The sequence below is a fragment of the Salvelinus alpinus genome, chromosome 18 (genome assembly GCF_045679555.1).
Source record: "Salvelinus alpinus chromosome 18, SLU_Salpinus.1, whole genome shotgun sequence".
Lineage (NCBI taxonomy): Eukaryota > Metazoa > Chordata > Actinopteri > Salmoniformes > Salmonidae > Salvelinus > Salvelinus alpinus.
Window position 1 is genome coordinate 50,102,207 of NC_092103.1, and position 26,442 is coordinate 50,128,648.

Here is a 26,442-nt window from a genome sequence, read left to right on the forward strand (position 1 = left end):
ATGTAGTATTGTGGTTATTGTACTTGTATAAACATGTAGTATTGTGGTTATTGTACAGGTATAAACATGTAGTATTGTGGTTGTTATACAGGTATAAACATGTAGTATTGTGGTTGTTATACAGGTATAAACATGTAGTATTGTAGTTATTGTACAGGTATAAACATGTAGTATTGTGGTTATTGGTCAGGTATAAACATGTAGTATTGTGGTTATTGGTCAGGTATAAACATGTAGTATTGTGGTTATTGGTCAGGTATAAACATGTAGTATTGTGGTTATTGTACAGGTATAAACATGTAGTATTGTGGTTATTGGTCAGGTATAAACATGTAGTATTGTGGTTGTTATACAGGTATAAACATGTAGTATTGTGGTTATTGTACTTGTATAAACATGTAGTATTGTGGTTATTGTACAGGTATAAACATGTAGTATTGTGGTTATTGGTCAGGTATAAACATGTAGTATTGTGGTTATTGTACTTGTATAAACATGTAGTATTGTGGTTGTTATACAGGTATAAACATGTAGTATTGTGGTTATTGTACAGGTATAAACATGTAGTATTGTGGTTATTGTACAGGTATAAACATGTAGTATTGTGGTTATTGGTCAGGTATAAACATGTAGTATTGTGGTTATTATACAGGTATAAACATGTAGTATTGTGGTTATTGGTCAGGTATAAACATGTAGTATTGTGGTTATTGTACAGGTATTACCATGTAGTATTGTGGTTGTTATACAGGTATAAACATGTAGTATTGTGGTTATTGGTCAGGTATAAACATGTAGTATTGTGGTTATTGGTCAGGTATAAACATGTAGTATTGTGGTTATTGTACAGGTATAAACATGTAGTATTGTGGTTATTGGTCAGGTATAAACATGTAGTATTGTGGTTATTGGTCAGGTATAAACATGTAGTATTGTGGTTATTGTACAGGTATAAACATGTAGTATTGTGGTTATTGGTCAGGTATAAACATGTAGTATTGTGGTTATTGGTCAGGTATAAACATGTAGTATTGTGGTTATTGGTCAGGTATAAACATGTAGTATTGTGGTTGTTATACAGGTATAAACATGTAGTATTGTGGTTATTGTACTTGTATAAACATGTAGTATTGTGGTTATTGTACAGGTATAAACATGTAGTATTGTGGTTATTGTACAGGTATAAACATGTAGTATTGTGGTTATTGTACTTGTATAAACATGTAGTATTGTGGTTATTGTACAGGTATAAACATGTAGTATTGTGGTTATTGTACAGGTATAAACATGTAGTATTGTAGTTATTATACAGGTATAAACATGTAGTATTGTGGTTATTGTACAGGTATAAACATGTAGTATTGTGGTTATTGGTCAGGTATAAACATGTAGTATTGTGGTTATTGTACTTGTATAAACATGTAGTATTGTGGTTATTGTACAGGTATAAACATGTAGTATTGTGGTTATTGGTCAGGTATAAACATGTAGTATTGTGGTTGTTATACAGGTATAAACATGTAGTATTGTGGTTATTGTACTTGTATAAACATGTAGTATTGTGGTTATTGTACAGGTATAAACATGTAGTATTGTGGTTATTGGTCAGGTATAAACATGTAGTATTGTGGTTGTTATACAGGTATAAACATGTAGTATTGTGGTTATTGGTCAGGTATAAACATGTAGTATTGTGGTTATTGGTCAGGTATAAACATGTAGTATTGTGGTTGTTATACAGGTATAAACATGTAGTATTGTGGTTATTGGTCAGGTATAAACATGTAGTATTGTAGTTATTGGTCAGGTATAAACATGTAGTATTGTGGTTATTGTACAGGTATAAACATGTAGTATTGTAGTTATTGGTCAGGTATAAACATGTAGTATTGTGGTTATTGTACAGGTATAAACATGTAGTATTGTGGTTATTGTACTTGTATAAACATGTAGTATTGTGGTTATTGTACAGGTATAAACATGTAGTATTGTGGTTATTGTACAGGTATAAACATGTAGTATTGTGGTTATTGGTCAGGTATAAACATGTAGTATTGTGGTTATTGGTCAGGTATAAACATGTAGTATTGTGGTTATTGGTCAGGTATAAATATATAGTATTGTGGTTATTGTACTTGTATAAACATGTAGTATTGTGGTTATTGTACAGGTATAAACATGTAGTATTGTGGTTGTTATACAGGTATAAACATGTAGTATTGTGGTTATTGTACAGGTATAAACATGTAGTATTGTGGTTATTGTACAGGTATAAACATGTAGTATTGTGGTTGTTATACAGGTATAAACATGTAGTATTGTGGTTATTGTACTTGTATAAACATGTAGTATTGTGGTTATTGTACTTGTATAAACATGTAGTATTGTAGTTATTGTACAGGTATAAACATGTAGTATTGTGGTTATTGTACAGGTATAAACATGTAGTATTGTGGTTATTGGTCAGGTATAAACATGTAGTATTGTGGTTATTATACAGGTATAAATATATAGTATTGTGGTTATTGGTCAGGTATAAACATGTAGTATTGTGGTTGTTATACAGGTATAAACATGTAGTATTGTGGTTGTTATACAGGTATAAACATGTAGTATTGTGGTTATTGGTCAGGTATAAACATGTAGTATTGTGGTTATTGGTCAGGTATAAACATGTAGTATTGTAGTTATTGGTCAGGTATAAACATGTAGTATTGTGGTTATTGTACAGGTATAAACATGTAGTATTGTAGTTATTGGTCAGGTATAAACATGTAGTATTGTGGTTGTTATACAGGTATAAACATGTAGTATTGTGGTTGTTATACAGGTATAAACATGTAGTATTGTGGTTATTATACAGGTATAAACATGTAGTATTGTGGTTAATATACAGGTATAAACATGTAGTATTGTGGTTATTGTACAGGTATAAACATGTAGTATTGTAGTTATTGTACAGGTATAAACATGTAGTATTGTGGTTATTGTACAGGTATAAACATGTAGTATTGTAGTTATTGTACAGGTATAAACATGTAGTATTGTAGTTATTGTACAGGTATAAACATGTAGTATTGTGGTTATTGTACAGGTATAAACATGTAGTATTGTGGTTATTGTACAGGTATAAACATGTAGTATTGTGGTTATTGGTCAGGTATAAACATGTAGTATTGTGGTTATTGGTCAGGTATAAACATGTAGTATTGTGGTTATTGTACAGGTATAAACATGTAGTATTGTGGTTATTGTACAGGTATAAACATGTAGTATTGTAGTTATTGTACAGGTATAAACATGTAGTATTGTGGTTATTGTACAGGTATAAACATGTAGTATTGTAGTTATTGTACAGGTATAAACATGTAGTATTGTGGTTATTGTACAGGTATAAACATGTAGTATTGTAGTTATTGTACAGGTATAAACATGTAGTATTGTAGTTATTGTACAGGTATAAACATGTAGTATTGTAGTTATTGTACAGGTATAAACATGTAGTATTGTGGTTATTGTACAGGTATAAACATGTAGTATTGTGGTTATTGGTCAGGTATAAACATGTAGTATTGTGGTTATTGGTCAGGTATAAACATGTAGTATTGTGGTTATTATACAGGTATAAACATGTAGTATTGTGGTTATTGTACAGGTATAAACATGTAGTATTGTGGTTATTATACAGGTATAAACATGTAGTATTGTAGTTATTATACAGGTATAAACATGTAGTATTGTGGTTATTGTACAGGTATAAACATGTAGTATTGTAGTTATTGTACAGGTATAAACATGTAGTATTGTGGTTATTGTACAGGTATAAACATGTAGTATTGTAGTTATTATACAGGTATAAACATGTAGTATTGTGGTTATTGGTCAGGTATAAACATGTAGTATTGTGGTTATTGGTCAGGTATAAACATGTAGTATTGTAGTTATTGTACAGGTATAAACATGTAGTATTGTGGTTGTTATACAGGTATAAACATGTAGTATTGTAGTTATTGTACAGGTATAAACATGTAGTATTGTGGTTATTATACAGGTATAAACATGTAGTATTGTAGTTATTGGTCAGGTATAAACATGTAGTATTGTGGTTATTGGTCAGGTATAAACATGTAGTATTGTGGTTATTATACAGGTATAAACATGTAGTATTGTGGTTATTGGTCAGGTATAAACATGTAGTATTGTGGTTATTGGTCAGGTATAAACATGTAGTATTGTGGTTATTGGTCAGGTATAAACATGTAGTATTGTGGTTATTGGTCAGGTATAAACATGTAGTATTGTGGTTATTGTACAGGTATAAACATGTAGTATTGTGGTTATTATACAGGTATAAACATGTAGTATTGTGGTTATTGTACAGGTATAAACATGTAGTATTGTGGTTATTGGTCAGGTATAAACATGTAGTATTGTGGTTATTATACAGGTATAAACATGTAGTATTGTGGTTATTGTACAGGTATAAACATGTAGTATTGTAGTTATTATACAGGTATAAACATGTAGTATTGTGGTTGTTATACAGGTATAAACATGTAGTATTGTGGTTATTGGTCAGGTATAAACATGTAGTATTGTAGTTATTGGTCAGGTATAAACATGTAGTATTGTGGTTGTTATACAGGTATAAACATGTAGTATTGTGGTTATTATACAGGTATAAACATGTAGTATTGTAGTTATTGGTCAGGTATAAACATGTAGTATTGTGGTTGTTATACAGGTATAAACATGTAGTATTGTGGTTATTATACAGGTATAAACATGTAGTATTGTGGTTGTTATACAGGTATAAACATGTAGTATTGTGGTTATTGTACTTGTATAAACATGTAGTATTGTGGTTATTGTACAGGTATAAACATGTAGTATTGTGGTTGTTATACAGGTATAAACATGTAGTATTGTGGTTATTATACAGGTATAAACATGTAGTATTGTGGTTATTGTACAGGTATAAACATGTAGTATTGTAGTTATTGGTCAGGTATAAACATGTAGTATTGTGGTTGTTATACAGGTATAAACATGTAGTATTGTGGTTGTTATACAGGTATAAACATGTAGTATTGTGGTTGTTGGTCAGGTATAAACATGTAGTATTGTGGTTATTGTACAGGTATAAACATGTAGTATTGTGGTTATTGTACAGGTATAAACATGTAGTATTGTGGTTATTGGTCAGGTATAAACATGTAGTATTGTGGTTATTGGTCAGGTATAAACATGTAGTATTGTAGTTATTGGTCAGGTATAAACATGTAGTATTGTGGTTGTTATACAGGTATAAACATGTAGTATTGTGGTTATTATACAGGTATAAACATGTAGTATTGTGGTTATTGTACAGGTATAAACATGTAGTATTGTGGTTATTGTACAGGTATAAACATGTAGTATTGTGGTTATTGGTCAGGTATAAACATGTAGTATTGTGGTTGTTATACAGGTATAAACATGTAGTATTGTGGTTATTGGTCAGGTATAAACATGTAGTATTGTGGTTATTGTACAGGTATAAACATGTAGTATTGTGGTTATTGGTCAGGTATAAACATGTAGTATTGTGGTTATTGGTCAGGTATAAACATGTAGTATTGTGGTTATTGGTCAGGTATAAACATGTAGTATTGTGGTTATTGGTCAGGTATAAACATGTAGTATTGTGGTTATTGGTCAGGTATAAACATGTAGTATTGTGGTTATTGGTCAGGTATAAACATGTAGTATTGTGGTTATTGGTCAGGTATAAACATGTAGTATTGTGGTTGTTATACAGGTATAAACATGTAGTATTGTGGTTATTGGTCAGGTATAAACATGTAGTATTGTGGTTATTGGTCAGGTATAAACATGTAGTATTGTGGTTATTGGTCAGGTATAAACATGTAGTATTGTGGTTATTGGTCAGGTATAAACATGTAGTATTGTGGTTATTGGTCAGGTATAAACATGTAGTATTGTAGTTATTATACAGGTATAAACATGTAGTATTGTGGTTATTGTACAGGTATAAACATGTAGTATTGTGGTTGTTATACAGGTATAAACATGTAGTATTGTAGTTATTATACAGGTATAAACATGTAGTATTGTGGTTATTGGTCAGGTATAAACATGTAGTATTGTGGTTATTGTACAGGTATAAACATGTAGTATTGTAGTTATTATACAGGTATAAACATGTAGTATTGTGGTTGTTATACAGGTATAAACATGTAGTATTGTAGTTATTATACAGGTATAAACATGTAGTATTGTGGTTGTTATACAGGTATAAACATGTAGTATTGTGGTTATTATACAGGTATAAACATGTAGTATTGTAGTTATTGGTCAGGTATAAACATGTAGTATTGTGGTTATTGGTCAGGTATAAACATGTAGTATTGTGGTTATTGGTCAGGTATAAACATGTAGTATTGTGGTTGTTATACAGGTATAAACATGTAGTATTGTAGTTATTGTACAGGTATAAACATGTAGTATTGTGGTTATTGGTCAGGTATAAACATTTAGTATTGTAGTTATTATACAGGTATAAACATGTAGTATTGTGGTTATTGTACAGGTATAAACATGTAGTATTGTGGTTGTTATACAGGTATAAACATGTAGTATTGTAGTTATTATACAGGTATAAACATGTAGTATTGTGGTTATTGTACAGGTATAAACATGTAGTATTGTGGTTATTGGTCAGGTATAAACATGTAGTATTGTGGTTATTGGTCAGGTATAAACATGTAGTATTGTAGTTATTGGTCAGGTATAAACATGTAGTATTGTGGTTATTGTACTTGTATAAACATGTAGTATTGTGGTTATTATACAGGTATAAACATGTAGTATTGTGGTTATTGTACAGGTATAAACATGTAGTATTGTGGTTATTGGTCAGGTATAAACATGTAGTATTGTGGTTATTGGTCAGGTATAAACATGTAGTATTGTAGTTATTGGTCAGGTATAAACATGTAGTATTGTGGTTATTGTACTTGTATAAACATGTAGTATTGTGGTTATTATACAGGTATAAACATGTAGTATTGTGGTTATTGGTCAGGTATAAACATGTAGTATTGTGGTTGTTATACAGGTATAAACATGTAGTATTGTGGTTATTGGTCAGGTATAAACATGTAGTATTGTAGTTATTGGTCAGGTATAAACATGTAGTATTGTGGTTGTTATACAGGTATAAACATGTAGTATTGTGGTTATTGGTCAGGTATAAACATGTAGTATTGTGGTTATTATACAGGTATAAACATGTAGTATTGTGGTTATTATACAGGTATAAACATGTAGTATTGTGGTTATTATACTGGTATAAACATGTAGTATTGTAGTTATTGGTCAGGTATAAACATGTAGTATTGTGGTTATTGGTCAGGTATAAACATGTAGTATTGTGGTTATTGTACAGGTATAAACATGTAGTATTGTGGTTATTGGTCAGGTATAAACATGTAGTATTGTGGTTATTATACAGGTATAAACATGTAGTATTGTGGTTATTGGTCAGGTATAAACATGTAGTATTGTGGTTATTGTACAGGTATAAACATGTAGTATTGTAGTTATTATACAGGTATAAACATGTAGTATTGTGGTTATTGGTCAGGTATAAACATGTAGTATTGTGGTTATTATACAGGTATAAACATGTAGTATTGTGGTTATTGGTCAGGTATAAACATGTAGTATTGTGGTTATTGTACAGGTATAAACATGTAGTATTGTGGTTATTGGTCAGGTATAAACATGTAGTATTGTGGTTATTATACAGGTATAAACATGTAGTATTGTGGTTATTATACAGGTATAAACATGTAGTATTGTGGTTATTGGTCAGGTATAAACATGTAGTATTGTGGTTATTGTACAGGTATAAACATGTAGTATTGTAGTTATTATACAGGTATAAACATGTAGTATTGTGGTTATTGTACAGGTATAAACATGTAGTATTGTGGTTATTATACAGGTATAAACATGTAGTATTGTGGTTATTATACAGGTATAAACATGTAGTATTGTAGTTATTGGTCAGGTATAAACATGTAGTATTGTGGTTATTATACAGGTATAAACATGTAGTATTGTAGTTATTGGTCAGGTATAAACATGTAGTATTGTGGTTATTGGTCAGGTATAAACATGTAGTATTGTGGTTATTATACAGGTATAAACATGTAGTATTGTAGTTATTGGTCAGGTATAAACATGTAGTATTGTGGTTATTGGTCAGGTATAAACATGTAGTATTGTGGTTATTGGTCAGGTATAAACATGTAGTATTGTGGTTATTGGTCAGGTATAAACATGTAGTATTGTGGTTATTGGTCAGGTATAAACATGTAGTATTGTGGTTATTGGTCAGGTATAAACATGTAGTATTGTGGTTATTATACAGGTATAAACATGTAGTATTGTGGTTATTGGTCAGGTATAAACATGTAGTATTGTAGTTATTATACAGGTATAAACATGTAGTATTGTGGTTATTGGTCAGGTATAAACATGTAGTATTGTGGTTATTATACAGGTATAAACATGTAGTATTGTGGTTATTGGTCAGGTATAAACATGTAGTATTGTGGTTATTATACAGGTATAAACATGTAGTATTGTGGTTATTGGTCAGGTATAAACATGTAGTATTGTGGTTATTATACAGGTATAAACATGTAGTATTGTGGTTATTGGTCAGGTATAAACATGTAGTATTGTGGTTATTGGTCAGGTATAAACATGTAGTATTGTGGTTATTGGTCAGGTATAAACATGTAGTATTGTGGTTATTGGTCAGGTATAAACATGTAGTATTGTGGTTATTGGTCAGGTATAAACATGTAGTATTGTGGTTATTATACAGGTATAAACATGTAGTATTGTGGTTATTGGTCAGGTATAAACATGTAGTATTGTAGTTATTATACAGGTATAAACATGTAGTATTGTGGTTATTATACAGGTATAAACATGTAGTATTGTGGTTATTGGTCAGGTATAAACATGTAGTATTGTAGTTATTATACAGGTATAAACATGTAGTATTGTAGTTATTGGTCAGGTATAAACATGTAGTATTGTAGTTATTATACAGGTATAAACATGTAGTATTGTAGTTATTGGTCAGGTATAAACATGTAGTATTGTAGTTATTATACAGGTATAAACATGTAGTATTCTAGTTATTGGTCAGGTATAAACATGTAGTATTGTGGTTATTATACAGGTATAAACATGTAGTATTGTAGTTATTGGTCAGGTATAAACATGTAGTATTGTAGTTATTATACAGGTATAAACATGTAGTATTGTGGTTATTATACAGGTATAAACATGTAGTATTGTGGTTATTGGTCAGGTATAAACATGTAGTATTGTAGTTATTGGTCAGGTATAAACATGTAGTATTGTGGTTGTTATACAGGTATAAACATGTAGTATTGTAGTTATTGGTCAGGTATAAACATGTAGTATTGTGGTTATTGGTCAGGTATAAACATGTAGTATTGTGGTTATTGGTCAGGTATAAACATGTAGTATTGTGGTTATTGGTCAGGTATAAACATGTAGTATTGTGGTTGTTATACAGGTATAAACATGTAGTATTGTAGTTATTATACAGGTATAAACATGTAGTATTGTGGTTGTTATACAGGTATAAACATGTAGTATTGTAGTTATTGGTCAGGTATAAACATGTGGTATTGTGGTTATTATACAGGAATAAACATGTAGTATTGTAGTTATTGGTCAGGTATAAACATGTAGTATTGTGGTTATTATACAGGTATAAACATGTAGTATTGTGGTTATTGGTCAGGTATAAACATGTAGTATTGTAGTTATTGGTCAGGTATAAACATGTAGTATTGTAGTTATTATACAGGTATAAACATGTAGTATTGTGGTTATTGGTCAGGTATAAACATGTAGTATTGTGGTTATTATACAGGTATAAACATGTAGTATTGTGGTTATTGGTCAGGTATAAACATGTAGTATTGTAGTTATTATACAGGTATAAACATGTAGTATTGTAGTTATTATACAGGAATAAACATGTAGTATTGTAGTTATTGGTCAGGTATAAACATGTAGTATTGTAGTTATTATACAGGTATAAACATGTAGTATTGTAGTTATTGGTCAGGTATAAACATGTGGTATTGTGGTTATTATACAGGTATAAACATGTAGTATTGTGGTTATTATACAGGTATAAACATGTAGTATTGTGGTTATTATACAGGTATAAACATGTAGTATTGTGGTTATTATACAGGAATAAACATGTAGTATTGTAGTTATTGGTCAGGTATAAACATGTAGTATTGTAGTTATTATACAGGTATAAACATGTAGTATTGTGGTTATTATACAGGAATAAACATGTAGTATTGTAGTTATTGGTCAGGTATAAACATGTAGTATTGTAGTTATTATACAGGTATAAACATGTAGTATTGTAGTTATTATACAGGAATAAACATGTAGTATTGTAGTTATTGGTCAGGTATAAACATGTAGTATTGTAGTTATTATACAGGTATAAACATGTAGTATTGTAGTTATTGGTCAGGTATAAACATGTGGTATTGTGGTTATTATACAGGTATAAACATGTAGTATTGTGGTTATTATACAGGTATAAACATGTAGTATTGTGGTTATTATACAGGTATAAACATGTAGTATTGTGGTTATTATACAGGAATAAACATGTAGTATTGTAGTTATTGGTCAGGTATAAACATGTAGTATTGTAGTTATTATACAGGTATAAACATGTAGTATTGTAGTTATTATACAGGAATAAACATGTAGTATTGTAGTTATTGGTCAGGTATAAACATGTAGTATTGTAGTTATTATACAGGTATAAACATGTAGTATTGTAGTTATTGGTCAGGTATAAACATGTGGTATTGTGGTTATTATACAGGTATAAACATGTAGTATTGTGGTTATTATACAGGTATAAACATGTAGTATTGTGGTTATTATACAGGTATAAACATGTAGTATTGTGGTTATTATACAGGAATAAACATGTAGTATTGTAGTTATTGGTCAGGTATAAACATGTAGTATTGTGGTTGTTATACAGGTATAAACATGTAGTATTGTAGTTATTGGTCAGGTATAAACATGTAGTATTGTGGTTATTGGTCAGGTATAAACATGTAGTATTGTGGTTATTGGTCAGGTATAAACATGTAGTATTGTGGTTATTGGTCAGGTATAAACATGTAGTATTGTGGTTGTTATACAGGTATAAACATGTAGTATTGTAGTTATTATACAGGTATAAACATGTAGTATTGTGGTTGTTATACAGGTATAAACATGTAGTATTGTAGTTATTGGTCAGGTATAAACATGTGGTATTGTGGTTATTATACAGGAATAAACATGTAGTATTGTAGTTATTGGTCAGGTATAAACATGTGGTATTGTGGTTATTATACAGGTATAAACATGTAGTATTGTGGTTATTATACAGGAATAAACATGTAGTATTGTAGTTATTGGTCAGGTATAAACATGTAGTATTGTAGTTATTATACAGGTATAAACATGTAGTATTGTAGTTATTGGTCAGGTATAAACATGTAGTATTGTGGTTATTATACAGGAATAAACATGTAGTATTGTAGTTATTGGTCAGGTATAAACATGTAGTATTGTAGTTATTATACAGGTATAAACATGTAGTATTGTAGTTATTATACAGGAATAAACATGTAGTATTGTAGTTATTGGTCAGGTATAAACATGTAGTATTGTAGTTATTATACAGGTATAAACATGTAGTATTGTAGTTATTGGTCAGGTATAAACATGTGGTATTGTGGTTATTATACAGGTATAAACATGTAGTATTGTGGTTATTATACAGGTATAAACATGTAGTATTGTGGTTATTATACAGGTATAAACATGTAGTATTGTGGTTATTATACAGGAATAAACATGTAGTATTGTAGTTATTGGTCAGGTATAAACATGTAGTATTGTAGTTATTATACAGGTATAAACATGTAGTATTGTGGTTATTATACAGGAATAAACATGTAGTATTGTAGTTATTGGTCAGGTATAAACATGTAGTATTGTAGTTATTATACAGGTATAAACATGTAGTATTGTAGTTATTATACAGGAATAAACATGTAGTATTGTAGTTATTGGTCAGGTATAAACATGTAGTATTGTAGTTATTATACAGGTATAAACATGTAGTATTGTAGTTATTGGTCAGGTATAAACATGTGGTATTGTGGTTATTATACAGGTATAAACATGTAGTATTGTGGTTATTATACAGGTATAAACATGTAGTATTGTGGTTATTATACAGGTATAAACATGTAGTATTGTGGTTATTATACAGGAATAAACATGTAGTATTGTAGTTATTGGTCAGGTATAAACATGTAGTATTGTAGTTATTATACAGGTATAAACATGTAGTATTGTAGTTATTATACAGGAATAAACATGTAGTATTGTAGTTATTGGTCAGGTATAAACATGTAGTATTGTAGTTATTATACAGGTATAAACATGTAGTATTGTAGTTATTGGTCAGGTATAAACATGTGGTATTGTGGTTATTATACAGGTATAAACATGTAGTATTGTGGTTATTATACAGGTATAAACATGTAGTATTGTGGTTATTATACAGGTATAAACATGTAGTATTGTGGTTATTATACAGGAATAAACATGTAGTATTGTAGTTATTGGTCAGGTATAAACATGTAGTATTGTAGTTATTATACAGGTATAAACATGTAGTATTGTAGTTATTGGTCAGGTATAAACATGTAGTATTGTGGTTATTGGTCAGGTATAAACATGTAGTATTGTGGTTGTTATACAGGTATAAACATGTAGTATTGTGGTTATTGGTCAGGTATAAACATGTAGTATTGTGGTTATTGGTCAGGTATAAACATGTAGTATTGTAGTTATTATACAGGTATAAACATGTAGTATTGTGGTTGTTATACAGGTATAAACATGTAGTATTGTAGTTATTGGTCAGGTATAAACATGTAGTATTGTAGTTATTGGTCAGGTATAAACATGTAGTATTGTGGTTATTATACAGGTATAAACATGTAGTATTGTGGTTGTTATACAGGTATAAACATGTAGTATTGTAGTTATTGGTCAGGTATAAACATGTAGTATTGTAGTTATTGGTCAGGTATAAACATGTAGTATTGTGGTTGTTATACAGGTATAAACATGTAGTATTGTAGTTATTGGTCAGGTATAAACATGTAGTATTGTGGTTATTGGTCAGGTATAAACATGTAGTAATGTAGTTATTGGTCAGGTATAAACATGTAGTATTGTAGTTATTGGTCAGGTATAAACATGTAGTATTGTGGTTATTGGTCAGGTATAAACATGTAGTATTGTAGTTATTATACAGGTATAAACATGTAGTATTGTAGTTATTGGTCAGGTATAAACATGTAGTATTGTGGTTGTTATACAGGTATAAACATGTAGTATTGTAGTTATTGGTCAGGTATAAACATGTAGTATTGTGGTTATTATACAGGTATAAACATGTAGTATTGTGGTTGTTATACAGGTATAAACATGTAGTATTGTGGTTATTGTACAGGTATAAACATGTAGTATTGTAGTTATTGGTCAGGTATAAACATGTAGTATTGTAGTTATTGGTCAGGTATAAACATGTAGTATTGTGGTTGTTATACAGGTATAAACATGTAGTATTGTGGTTATTGGTCAGGTATAAACATGTAGTATTGTGGTTGTTATACAGGTATAAACATGTAGTATTGTGGTTATTGGTCAGGTATAAACATGTAGTATTGTGGTTATTGGTCAGGTATAAACATGTAGTATTGTAGTTATTGGTCAGGTATAAACATGTAGTATTGTAGTTATTGGTCAGGTATAAACATGTAGTATTGTGGTTATTGGTCAGGTATAAACATGTAGTATTGTGGTTATTGGTCAGGTATAAACATGTAGTATTGTGGTTATTGGTCAGGTATAAACATGTAGTATTGTGGTTATTGGTCAGGTATAAACATGTAGTATTGTGGTTATTGGTCAGGTATAAACATGTAGTATTGTGGTTATTATACAGGTATAAACATGTAGTATTGTAGTTATTATACAGGTATAAACATGTAGTATTGTGGTTATTGGTCAGGTATAAACATGTAGTATTGTGGTTATTGGTCAGGTATAAACATGTAGTATTGTGGTTATTATACAGGTATAAACATGTAGTATTGTGGTTATTGGTCAGGTATAAACATGTAGTATTGTAGTTATTGGTCAGGTATAAACATGTAGTATTGTAGTTATTGGTCAGGTATAAACATGTAGTATTGTAGTTATTGGTCAGGTATAAACATGTAGTATTGTAGTTATTGGTCAGGTATAAACATGTAGTATTGTGGTTATTGGTCAGGTATAAACATGTAGTATTGTGGTTATTGGTCAGGTATAAACATGTAGTATTGTGGTTATTATACAGGTATAAACATGTAGTATTGTGGTTATTGTACAGGTATAAACATGTAGTATTGTAGTTATTGGTCAGGTATAAACATGTAGTATTGTGGTTATTATACAGGTATAAACATGTAGTATTGTGGTTATTGTACAGGTATAAACATGTAGTATTGTGGTTATTGGTCAGGTATAAACATGTAGTATTGTAGTTATTGGTCAGGTATAAACATGTAGTATTGTAGTTATTGGTCAGGTATAAACATGTAGTATTGTGGTTATTATACAGGTATAAACATGTAGTATTGTGGTTATTGGTCAGGTATAAACATGTAGTATTGTAGTTATTATACAGGTATAAACATGTAGTATTGTGGTTATTGGTCAGGTATAAACATGTAGTATTGTAGTTATTGGTCAGGTATAAACATGTAGTATTGTAGTTATTGGTCAGGTATAAACATGTAGTATTGTGGTTGTTATACAGGTATAAACATGTAGTATTGTGGTTATTGTACAGGTATAAACATGTAGTATTGTAGTTATTGGTCAGGTATAAACATGTAGTATTGTAGTTATTGGTCAGGTATAAACATGTAGTATTGTGGTTATTATACAGGTATAAACATGTAGTATTGTAGTTATTGGTCAGGTATAAACATGTAGTATTGTGGTTATTATACAGGTATAAACATGTAGTATTGTAGTTATTGGTCAGGAATAAACATGTAGTATTGTGGTTATTGGTCAGGTATAAACATGTAGTATTGTAGTTATTGGTCAGGTATAAACATGTAGTATTGTGGTTATTATACAGGTATAAACATGTAGTATTGTGGTTATTGTACAGGTATAAACATGTAGTATTGTAGTTATTGGTCAGGTATAAACATGTAGTATTGTGGTTATTGGTCAGGTATAAACATGTAGTATTGTGGTTATTGGTCAGGTATAAACATGTAGTATTGTGGTTATTGGTCAGGTATAAACATGTAGTATTGTGGTTATTGGTCAGGTATAAACATGTAGTATTGTGGTTATTGGTCAGGTATAAATATATAGTATTGTAGTTATTGGTCAGGTATAAACATGTAGTATTGTGGTTGTTATACAGGTATAAACATGTAGTATTGTGGTTATTGGTCAGGTATAAACATGTAGTATTGTGGTTATTGGTCAGGTATAAACATGTAGTATTGTGGTTATTGTACAGGAATAAACATGTAGTATTTCCTCTTTGGTCCTTAAAGGTACTGATATCCTGGTGAACAATTCCAGTGCCATTAACCAGGAAGCCTGGAGACACCCATGAAGAAGGTGGACCTTTATGTTGGGCGTCAACCTCAGAAGGACCTATCTGACGTGAGTGAATGGCTGCTGTCTCAAATGGGACCCTGTTCCCTTTAAAGTGCACTACTTTTGACGAGAGCCAACAGAGCTATGATGAAAAGTAGCATATACATATATATATGGAATAGGGTGCCATTTGAGACCTCCACGATGAATCGGTACGCTACAGAATGTCTGTCTGTCTCAACTTCAATGTTAATGACAGTTATGTAGTCTAGTGTGTTATTTACCAAACTGAAAAGGTGTTTGTTCGTTGCAAGCTTTGAAAAAAATGAAGTAGTATTATTTAATGCCAGCAGATGGCAGTGTAATCTTGTCTGCAGTACTCTATGGTTGTCAGCTGATTACCTACAGTGTGTTCGGAAAGTATTCAGACCCCTTCCTCTTTGCCACATTTTGTTACGTTACAGCCTTATTCTAAAATAGTTTTTTTTATTTTTTAAATGCCCTCATTAACTGACACACAATAGCCCATAATGACAAAGCGAAAACAGGATTTTATGCTGTGTGGATGTTTTTCAGAGGCAGGGGACTGGGAGGCTAGTCAGGATCGAGGGGAAAGATGAACTGAGCAAAGTACAGAGAGATCCTTGATGAAAACCTGCTTCAGAGCACTCAGGACCTCAGACTGGGGCGAAGGTTCACCTTCCAACAGGACAACAACCATAAGCCCACAGCCAAGACAACAAAGGAGTGGTTTCGGGACAAGTCTCTGAATGTCCTTGAGTGGCCCAGCCAGAGCCCGGACTTGAACCTGATCGAACATCTCTGGAGAGACCTGAAAATAGCTGCGCAGCGACACTCGCCATCCAACCTGACAGAGCTTGAGAGGATCTACATAGAAGAATGGGAGAAACTCCCCAAATACAGGTGTGCCAAGCTTGTAGCATCATACCCAAGAAGACTCTAGGCTGTAATCGCTGCCAAAGGTGCTTCAACAAAGTACTGAGTTTGTGATACATTTACATTTGTCATTTAGCAGACACTCTTATCCAGAGCGACTTGCAGTAGTGAGAGCATACATTTTCTAATAATAAATGTGATATCCGTTTTTTTTTATTTCATACATTTGCAAAAAATTCTAAAAACCTGTTTTTGCTTTGCCATTATGGGGTATTTTGTGTAGATTGATGAGGAAAAAACGATTTAATACATTTTAGAATAAGGCTGTAACGCAACAAAATGTGGATGCACTGTACACTAATCAGATGTATTTGTGGGTAAATATGGAGGTAAACATTACCGGTGGAGGGATCTTATTAACAGTCTAAAGCCATCTACATTTCTAGAAATTAAAAACAATTAAAAAATGGCTCGTGTGAGTTATTTTTGGAGGTAAACATTACCGGTGGAGGGATCTTATTAACAGTCTAAAGCCATCTACATTTCTAGAAATTAAAAACAATTAAAAAATGGCTCGTGTGAGTTATTTTTGAATTCTCCCTATTGATTTAATGAATGTAAACACGTTTTGTTTTAAAAGTTTAACTTTCCAGTTTTGTTAATATAAGTATACAATGAGCCTAACATCAACCCATACATTGTCCTCAGTTTTCTCATCCTTCCATTTTGTACATGTTACAAATTGTCATGTATTGTATTTATTATGAATACAATTTTAATTTGAATCTCTCATAACAACACGATGACGTAGCTACATATCCGAAACGACGTATTTCCGGTGAGGCATCGTGTCCCTTCAACATATTTTATTTCTATGTTTTGGAGAAGAAGAAAAAATCTCCCACTATCCAGCTAGTTGGGCTAGTCTGGGTGGTCTATCTCTTGCTTTGGCCGCTGATTGTTACTTATTATCATCCCAAACAACTCCTTCCTTTATGTTAGAAGAAATAGCTATATGAAGAGTCTTCGGTGTAAAGGTAAGTGTTTATTGACAATAACAGAGAGATAGGCGTCTCTTTGTTCTATGAGTCAGATCACGCTAACGAACGTAGCTAGCCAGCCGTAGACGAAAGCTAGCTTCATATTCGGGCTGCTGTTGATTTGAAATAGCTGAATAGCTAGCAAGATAACTGGCTAGCTCTGGTGTGTTATGTTAGCCGCGGGCCCAGCTAGCTAATTAGCAAGCTAGCTAGATAGCGAAATGCAGAATGGTTGAAATGACTAGCCAGCCCAGAATTAACGTTATATCAATGTGCTAGCCACTGATAACGAAATGGGCTATGAACAATATTTTATTTGGTTGCTAAATATCTAACAACTGTAACAGTAGGCCGTTTTTTTGCCTGAGTTGACTTCTGCTCGGCATACGCTACACGACTTCCAAAATCGTAACAACTTGGACGTGCTCACATTTCCCGATGTCCTTGTCCCCAATCTTTCCTCTCATCCATCCTAAACCTCAGGACGTGGGTGTTCACAGTACACAATGATTCCCTAGTTGATCCTGCCCTGCTGTTCTCGGTTGTCGTAGGAAGAAAACAAATATGTGCAGAAACATCCAAAAAGTCCTAGGCGCAGAATATGGTCTTGATTTCATGTCGTTATGTTTTTTTATTTCTGTCATGTAACGCGTATGTAATGTAGGACACTAACGTAATATTGGTTCATTTTGCTTGGCCTGTTGCCTCGGGTGAGTGGAGGTTTTACTTCAGTGCCAAGGATTCTGTGTTTTCCCTTGTAAACGTGATTGTTTTTGATAAAACGTTTTTTTTTCTTCCCAATGAAAACTAATTACAAAATTTAGAACACGTGTTTTATAGAAAAGAGTTGTATGTTTATGGACGATGCACCATGCTGCCTTGTTGACAAAATGACAGAGCTGTTCCATTTGAGAAGGGCATGCCTCCCTCCCCGTTTTTGCCAGATGTGACAGGCATAGGCCCAGGCTCAACATAATTGAATCCGCCCATTGTTTTCGTCTCACATGCTGAATGCTCAATGGCTATTGGCAGCAGTCCTTGCCCAATCATGCCGTAGCACTGCTCACACTATAAAATGCACAACCAAAATGTAGGACATGTCAGAAAATGATCAGGACATCCGACAGAGGTCTGGAGAACAGAACAGCCATCATTGGTGCGTCCTTGACCTGCTCAAACTATGCAAGTCTCGACGTAATGATCCTAGCCCAAGTTCATAGGATTTCAGCCAGATCATGAAAATTTGTCTGAGTTGGTAAAAATGTAGCGAATTCATGGCAAAATTGTGTAGTGTATGCCCGGCCTTAAACCCTCTACAGACTGTATGATTTTAGCTGTCTGATGCTGTGATTTTTGCCGTCTCAGACAACATTCCCACGACGTTGGCAAATTTTTAAGTCGTAAACGATTGTTGGACATCTTGGCTCGTTCAGTGTGACAGGGTCTAGGTCGTAGGCTCTGACAGTTCTGGTGGTGTCTTTATCGTGTAGTTTGGCAGGTGTTCCGAGCTGATCCCAGTGACTGACCAATAGGAACACTGATTATGCACACAATTAGTCAGAATAATATAATAGGTTGATTTTAAACATTTACATGCTGTGCAAGAAAGAACGATTTCCCTAGTAATCTTGTTTACACGATGGGATTTTGATAAATGCAGAAAATATCCAATCAAAATAAACGTTCCACCGTGTTATTTTGGGGAAGCTTATTTTGATTCTGACTTGGGACATATGAAGTTTGTGTGTGTAACCTTTTTAAAGATTCATACTTTCAGTTGTTCTGAACTTCTCTCGCGCACAACCATAGAGAGAGGGTTTGCGCTGCTGGTACATGCATAGATCAAATACATCGGCTGATGTCGACGTAAGCCTGTACCAATTTAACCAGGTCGATATCAAGATTTTAATTAACATCGCACACAGTGATGTGACAATCGTAAAAGACTGTATCTGACGTACAGTCTGCACGAAGGGCTTTAAACTCAACTCTACGAATTACTATGGAGTTGAGCAGTGGACGGTGCTAGCAGATTGTAACGTGCTCCGTTAGCCAGGGCAGGATAGTAGGGTGAGATTTCTGGTAGATCACCAACAAATTAATCACCGTATATTTTTGGACTCATTCAGCAGCTTTTACCAGATGAAGTACAATACCATTGGAAATCAATGTTAAAAAACTTCAGTTGTATATTCAGAACTTACATTGAAAATGGCTGTCACTGCTTCTGTTTTTAACGCGTGTTATGTTTTTTATGGTCACGTCACAGACGCCGAGCCCCTCCCCCTGCCACTCACATCAAAGACGAAAGATGATCTTCTTCCTCTATGACATCATGCAGTTTTAACTCCCTATTTGCATTTGAGGTTTGGTCCCAACAAAATCAGTCATATGGACACCGAAACACATTGAGACACTATTTGACTGTAATAGAGGAGACCTTGACCTTTCTAATGATACCTTATTTATGTCTCAACTCCCAACATGTCAAACAGAGGAGACCCTACTAAAACGAGAGGATCAATGAACATGTTGTGGAAAATCAATCAAATGTATTTATAAAGCCCTTTTTTTTCATCAGCTGATGTCACAAAGTGCTGTTCAGAAACCCAGCCTAAAACCCCCAAACAGCAAGCAATGCAGATGTAGAAGCACGGTGGCTAGGGAAAAACTCCCTAGAAAGGCCAGAACCTAGGAAGAAACCTAGAGAGGAACCAGGCTATGAGGGGTGGCCAGTCCTCTTCTGGCTGTGCCGGGTGGAGATTATAACAGAACATGGCCAAGATGTTCAAATGTTCATAGATAATCAGCAGGGTCAAATAATAATGATCAGTGTTTTCAGTTCATCGTTCACCAGTAGGGGGTCCAGCTGGGCATTACTGACTCAAATGAATGAGATGTGTCTGGTTTTTTCAACAAACCTTAACTTGGTGATACCATCTTAGTTCTCCTATCTTCTAAAATATAAGTTTTCCTGTTTACAGGTTTGTTTTGATTTTGGAGCAATTTTTTTTTTAATTTTACAATCTGCTAGGTAGGCACCTCTGACTACATCGAGTCGCTCTCAGTTCATACTTGGAAAAATGTTACCTATGTTTGTCCTGTGTAAATGCGTTCTTTTCTTTGGGTGCTGCAATCTGTCGTGTTTTAGCCCTGCCAAGGGAGCGGGTGTTACTGCAGAATGACTAGATCCCATTTAGCCCTGCCAAGGGAGCGGGTGTTAATGCAGAATGAATAGATCCCATTTGGCCCCTGAATACTTAATGATAAGCTGTAGACCACACTATCTACCAAGAGAGTTCTCATCTATATTATTCGTAGCCATCTATTTACCACCGCAGAACGATACTGGCACTAAGACCGCTCTCAACCAACTCTATAAGGTCATAAGCAAAGAAGAAAATGCTCACCCAGAAGTGGAGCTCCTAGTGGCCAGGGACTTTAAGTCGAGCAAACTTAAATCAGTTTAACCAAAATGTTACCAGCGTGTCACATGTGCAACCAGGGAAAAAACAAAATCCTAGACCACATTTACTCAACACACAGAGATGCATACAAAGCTCTCCATCACACTCCATTTGGTAAATCTGACCATAATTCTATCCGCCTGATTCCTGCTTACAAGCAAAAACTAAAGCAGGAAGTACCAGTGACTTCCGTGTTGCTCAATGCGGAAGTGGTCAGATGACGCGGATGCTACACTACACGACTGTTTTGCTAGCACAGACTGGAATATGTTCCGGGATTCATCCAATGCCATTGAGGAATACACCACTTCAGTCACCGGCTTCATCAATAAGTGCATCGATGACGTCGTCCCCACAGTGACTGTACGTTCATATCCCTACCAGAAGCCATGGATTACAGGCAACATCCTCATCGAGCTAATGGCTAGAGCTGCCGCTTTCAAGTAGCGGGAGACTAATCCGGACGCTTATAAGAAATCCCGCTATGCCCTCAGACGAACCATCAAACAAGCAAAGCATCAATACAGGACTAAGATTAAATCGTACTACACCGTCTCTGATGCTCGTCAGATGTGGCAGGGCTTGAAAACTATTACGGACTACAAAGGGAAACCCAGACTCGAGCTGCCCAGTGACGTGAACCTACCAGACGAGCTAAATGCCTTTTATGCTCGCTTCGAGGCAAGCAACCCTGAAGCATGCACGAGAGCACCAGCTGTGCTGGATGACTGTGTAATAACGCTCTCGGTAGCCAATGTGAACAAAACCTTTAAACGGGTCAACGTTCACAAAGCCGCTGGGCCAGACGGATTACCTATTACTGCTCGTTATCTGCCCGTAAGGCGCTACAGATGGTAGTGCGAACAGCCCAGTACATCACGGGGGGCCAAGCTTCCTGCCATCCAGGACCTATATAATAGGCGTGTCAGAGGAAAGCCCCAAAAATTGTCAGAGACTCTAGTCACCCAAGTCATAGACTGTTCTCTCTGCTACCGCACGGCAAGCGGTACTGGAGCGCCAAGTCTAGGACCAAAAGGCTCCTTAACAGTTTCTACCCCCTACCCCCCCAAACCATAAGACTGTTGAATAATTCAGAAAATCGCCACCGGACATTTTACATTGACCCCCCCCCCCACCCCCGTTCCCCCCTCCCTTTTGTACACTGCTGCTACTCGCTGTTTGTTAGTCACTTTGCCCCCACCTACATGTCCAGATTACCACAACTAACCTGTACCCCTGCACACTGACTCAGTACTGGTGCCCCCTGTATATAATCTCGTTATTCTTATTGTGTTACCTTTTATTATTACTTTTTATTTGTTTACTTGGTAAATATGTACTTCTTAAACTGCACTGCTAAGGGCTTGTAAGTAAGCATTTCATGGTAAAGTCTTCACCTATTGTATCCGGTGCGTGTGACAAAGTTTGATTTGAACTCACACTTCTATTGCGAATAAGTAATATACATTTTTCCATAGGGGAAACGTCGCCAACTCACGATGGAAGACTGCTTGCACACTTCTTCAGAGAACCTGTCTAAGTTGGTCCGCTGGGCCCACAGTCACGGCACCATCTGTGCTCTCATCCCGAACCTCAAACACCTGCTCACCGAGGGTTCCCATGGGAACCTGACCGCCATGTGGGGGTGCAGCGCGGGCCACGCCTACCACTGGCCCCTCCCCGCCACCTGTAAGACGGGCCAGAAGGTGGGTGTGTTTTTAGTCCCAGATGCTTGTGATTTTTGACTGTTCTATTGACACGCTGAACATGTTTGGGTTGGCAAGAGGGCAGAAACAGACTGGAGCCCAGGCTAGGTATTTATGGCACTGCAATGTGCACTCAGTGGCCAGTTTACACCACCCCCCCGTTCACAAAAATGGTTCGCTCCTACAGACAGTGAGTCATGTGTCCGTGGCTTGCTATATAAAGCAGACAGACAGGCATCCCGTTACTGTTTGATTGAATGTTAGAATGGGGAAAAACGAGTGACCTACACGACTGAGCGTGGCATGATCGTCGGTGTCAGGTGTGCCAGTTCTCAGAAACGGCCCGGCTTCCTGGGCTTTTCACGCACGACAGTGTCTAGGGTTTTACCGAGAATGGTGCGACAAACATAAAAATATCTGGTCAGTGGCAATCCTGTTGCCAAAAACAGGTCGTTGATGAGATGTCGAAGGAGAATGGCAAGAGTCGTGCAAAGCTAAAAGGCGGTCCACGAACAGGCAAATAACGGTGCAGTACAACAGTGGTGAAACGGCATCTCGGATGGGCAGCAGACGACCACACCAGGTTCCATTCCTATCAGCTAAAAACAAGAAGAAAGCGGCTCCATTGAGCACGCCATCACCAACACTGGGCAATAGAGGAGTGGAAAAACATTGCCGGATCCTGTTGTCAAGCTGATGGCGCTCAGTATTTAGCGTAAGCAGCAGAGCGCTCTGTAAAGCAGTATGAGTCATGGCCTCATCCTGCCCGGTGTCAACGCTACAGGCTGGTGACGGTGGGTTAATGGAGCGGGGAATGTTTTCCTGCCTTAAGTCCCTTGGTACCGATTGAGCAACTTTCCATTCCCTGACCAAGTCTGGCTTTTCTGGAGGCAAAGGGGGGTCCGACCCCGTACTATACGAGTTTATAGGTAAACTGTCCACTGAGTGTATGTCTTTCTGTAAATAATGGGGCCAATGTGTGACATTGGGATAAACATTTTCTAAATGGTTTGAAACTAAAATCAAAATGATTTTCATGCAGTTCCAAATGTGAACTCAGAGGAATAAAAGGAAATATATGCAAATTGGCCCATAACTCCACCTATACGACACCACAGGGCTAGGACTGTACGACACCACAGGGCTAGGACTGTACGACTAGGACTGTACGACACCACAGGGCTAGGACTGTACGACTAGGACTGTACGACACCACAGGTCTAGGACTGTACGACTAGGACTGTACGACACCACAGGTCTAGGACTGTACGACACCACAGGGCTAGGACTGTACGACTAGGACTGTACGACACCACAGGGCTAGGACTGTACGACTAGGACTGTACGACACCACAGGGCTAGGACTGTACGACACCACAGGGCTAGGATTGTACGACTAGGACTGTACGACACCACAGGGCTAGGACTGTACGACACCACAGGGCTAGGACTGTACGACTAGGACTGTACGACACCACAGGGCTAGGACTGTACGACTAGGACTGTACGACACCACAGGTCTGGGACTGTACGACACCACAGGTCTAGGACTGTACGACACCACAGGTCTAGGACTGTACGACACCACAGGGCTAGGACTGTACGACTAGGACTGTACGACACCACAGGTCTAGGACTGTACGACACCACAGGGCTGGGACTGGACGACACCACAGGGCTGGGACTGTACGACACCACAGGGCTAGGACTGTACGACAACACAGGGCTAGGACTGTACGACAACACAGGGCTAGGACTGTACGACACCACAGGGCTAGGACTGTACGACACCACAGGGCTAGGACTGTACGACAACACAGGGCTAGGACTGTACGACACCACAGGGCTAGGACTGTACGACACCACAGGGCTAGGACTGTACGACACCACAGGGCTAGGACTGTACGACACCACAGGGCTAGGACTGTACGACAACACAGGGCTAGGACTGTACGACACCACAGGGCTAGGACTGTACGACAACACAGGGCTAGGACTGTACGACACCACAGGGCTAGGACTGTACGACTAGGACTGTACGACACCACAGGTCTGGGACTGTACGACACCACAGGTCTGGGACTGTACGACACCACAGGTCTGGGACTTGTACGACACCACAGGTCTAGGACTGGACGACACCACAGGGCTAGGACTGGACGACACCACAGGGCTGGGACTGTACGACACCACAGGTCTGGGACTGTACGACACCACAGGTCTGGGACTTGTACGACACCACAGGTCTAGGACTGGATGACACCACAGGGCTAGGACTGGACGACACCACAGGGCTAGGACTGGACGACACCACAGGGCTGGGACTGGACGACACCACAGGGCTGGGACTGGACGACACCACAGGGCTGGGACTGGACGACACCACAGGGCTAGGACTGGACGACACCACAGGGCTGGGACTGGACGACACCACAGGGCTGGGACTGGACGACACCACAGGGCTGGGACTGGACGACACCACAGGGCTGGGACTGGACGACACCACAGGGCTGGGACTGGACGACACCACAGGGCTAGGACTGTACGACACCACAGGGCTAGGACTGTACGACACCACAGGGCTAGGACTGTACGACAACACAGGGCTAGGACTGTACGACACCACAGGGCTAGGACTGTACGACTAGGACTGTACGACACCACAGGGCTGGGACTGGACGACACCACAGGGCTGGGACTGGACGACACCACAGGGCTGGGACTGGACGACACCACAGGGCTGGGACTGGACGACACCACAGGGCTGGGACTGGACGACACCACAGGGCTGGGACTGTACGACACCACAGGGCTGGGACTGGACGACACCACAGGGCTGGGACTGGACGACACCACAGGGCTGGGACTGGACGACACCACAGGGCTGGGACTGGACGACACCACAGGGCTGGGACTGGACGACACCACAGGGCTGGGACTGGACGACACCACAGGGCTGGGACTGGACGACACCACAGGGCTGGGACTGGACGACACCACAGGGCTGGGACTGGACGACACCACAGGGCTAGGACTGTACGACACCACAGGGCTGGGACTGTACGACACCACAGGGCTGGGACTGGACGACACCACAGGGCTAGGACTGGACGACACCACAGGGCTGGGACTGTACGACACCACAGGGCTAGGACTGGACTGTACATCCTTTAACCTCTCTGGGATCGTTCGGGACGCTAGCGTCCCACCTCGCCAACAGCCAGTGAAATTGCAGGGCGCCAAATTCAAAACAACAGATATCTCAAAATTAAAATTCCTCAAACATAAGTATTTTACACCATTTTAAAGATACACTTCTCTTTAATCCAACCACAGTGCCCGATTTCAAAAAGGCTTTACGGCTAAAGCACAACATATCATTACTTTAGGTCAGAGCCAAGTCACAGAAAGCATTCAGCCATTTTCCAACCAAAGAGTGGTGTCACAAAAAGCAGAAATATATAGATAAAATTAATCACTAAC

General features: G+C 36.6%; 1 protein-coding gene across 6 annotated transcripts in view; it reads left to right on the top strand.

Annotated features, from left to right (window-relative positions):
- The first annotated feature begins 17,583 nt into the window (after nt 1-17,583).
- Nucleotides 17,584-26,442, top strand: part of LOC139544439 (uncharacterized) — a 50,320-nt gene continuing 41,461 nt past the window's right edge. For 3 of the 6 annotated variants that reach the window (XR_011668873.1, XR_011668874.1, XM_071351537.1), the window contains exons 1-2: nt 17,585-17,783; nt 22,732-22,959. Coding sequence is in view for 4 of the 6 variants with exons in the window: in XM_071351537.1 (XP_071207638.1) it covers nt 22,753-22,959 (207 nt within the window). In the remaining 2 variants the exon portion in view is untranslated. Of the gene's footprint in view, nt 17,784-22,731; nt 22,960-26,442 lie in introns of all 6 variants that reach the window. The other 3 variants (XM_071351540.1, XM_071351541.1, XM_071351538.1) reach the window with 2 other exon arrangements.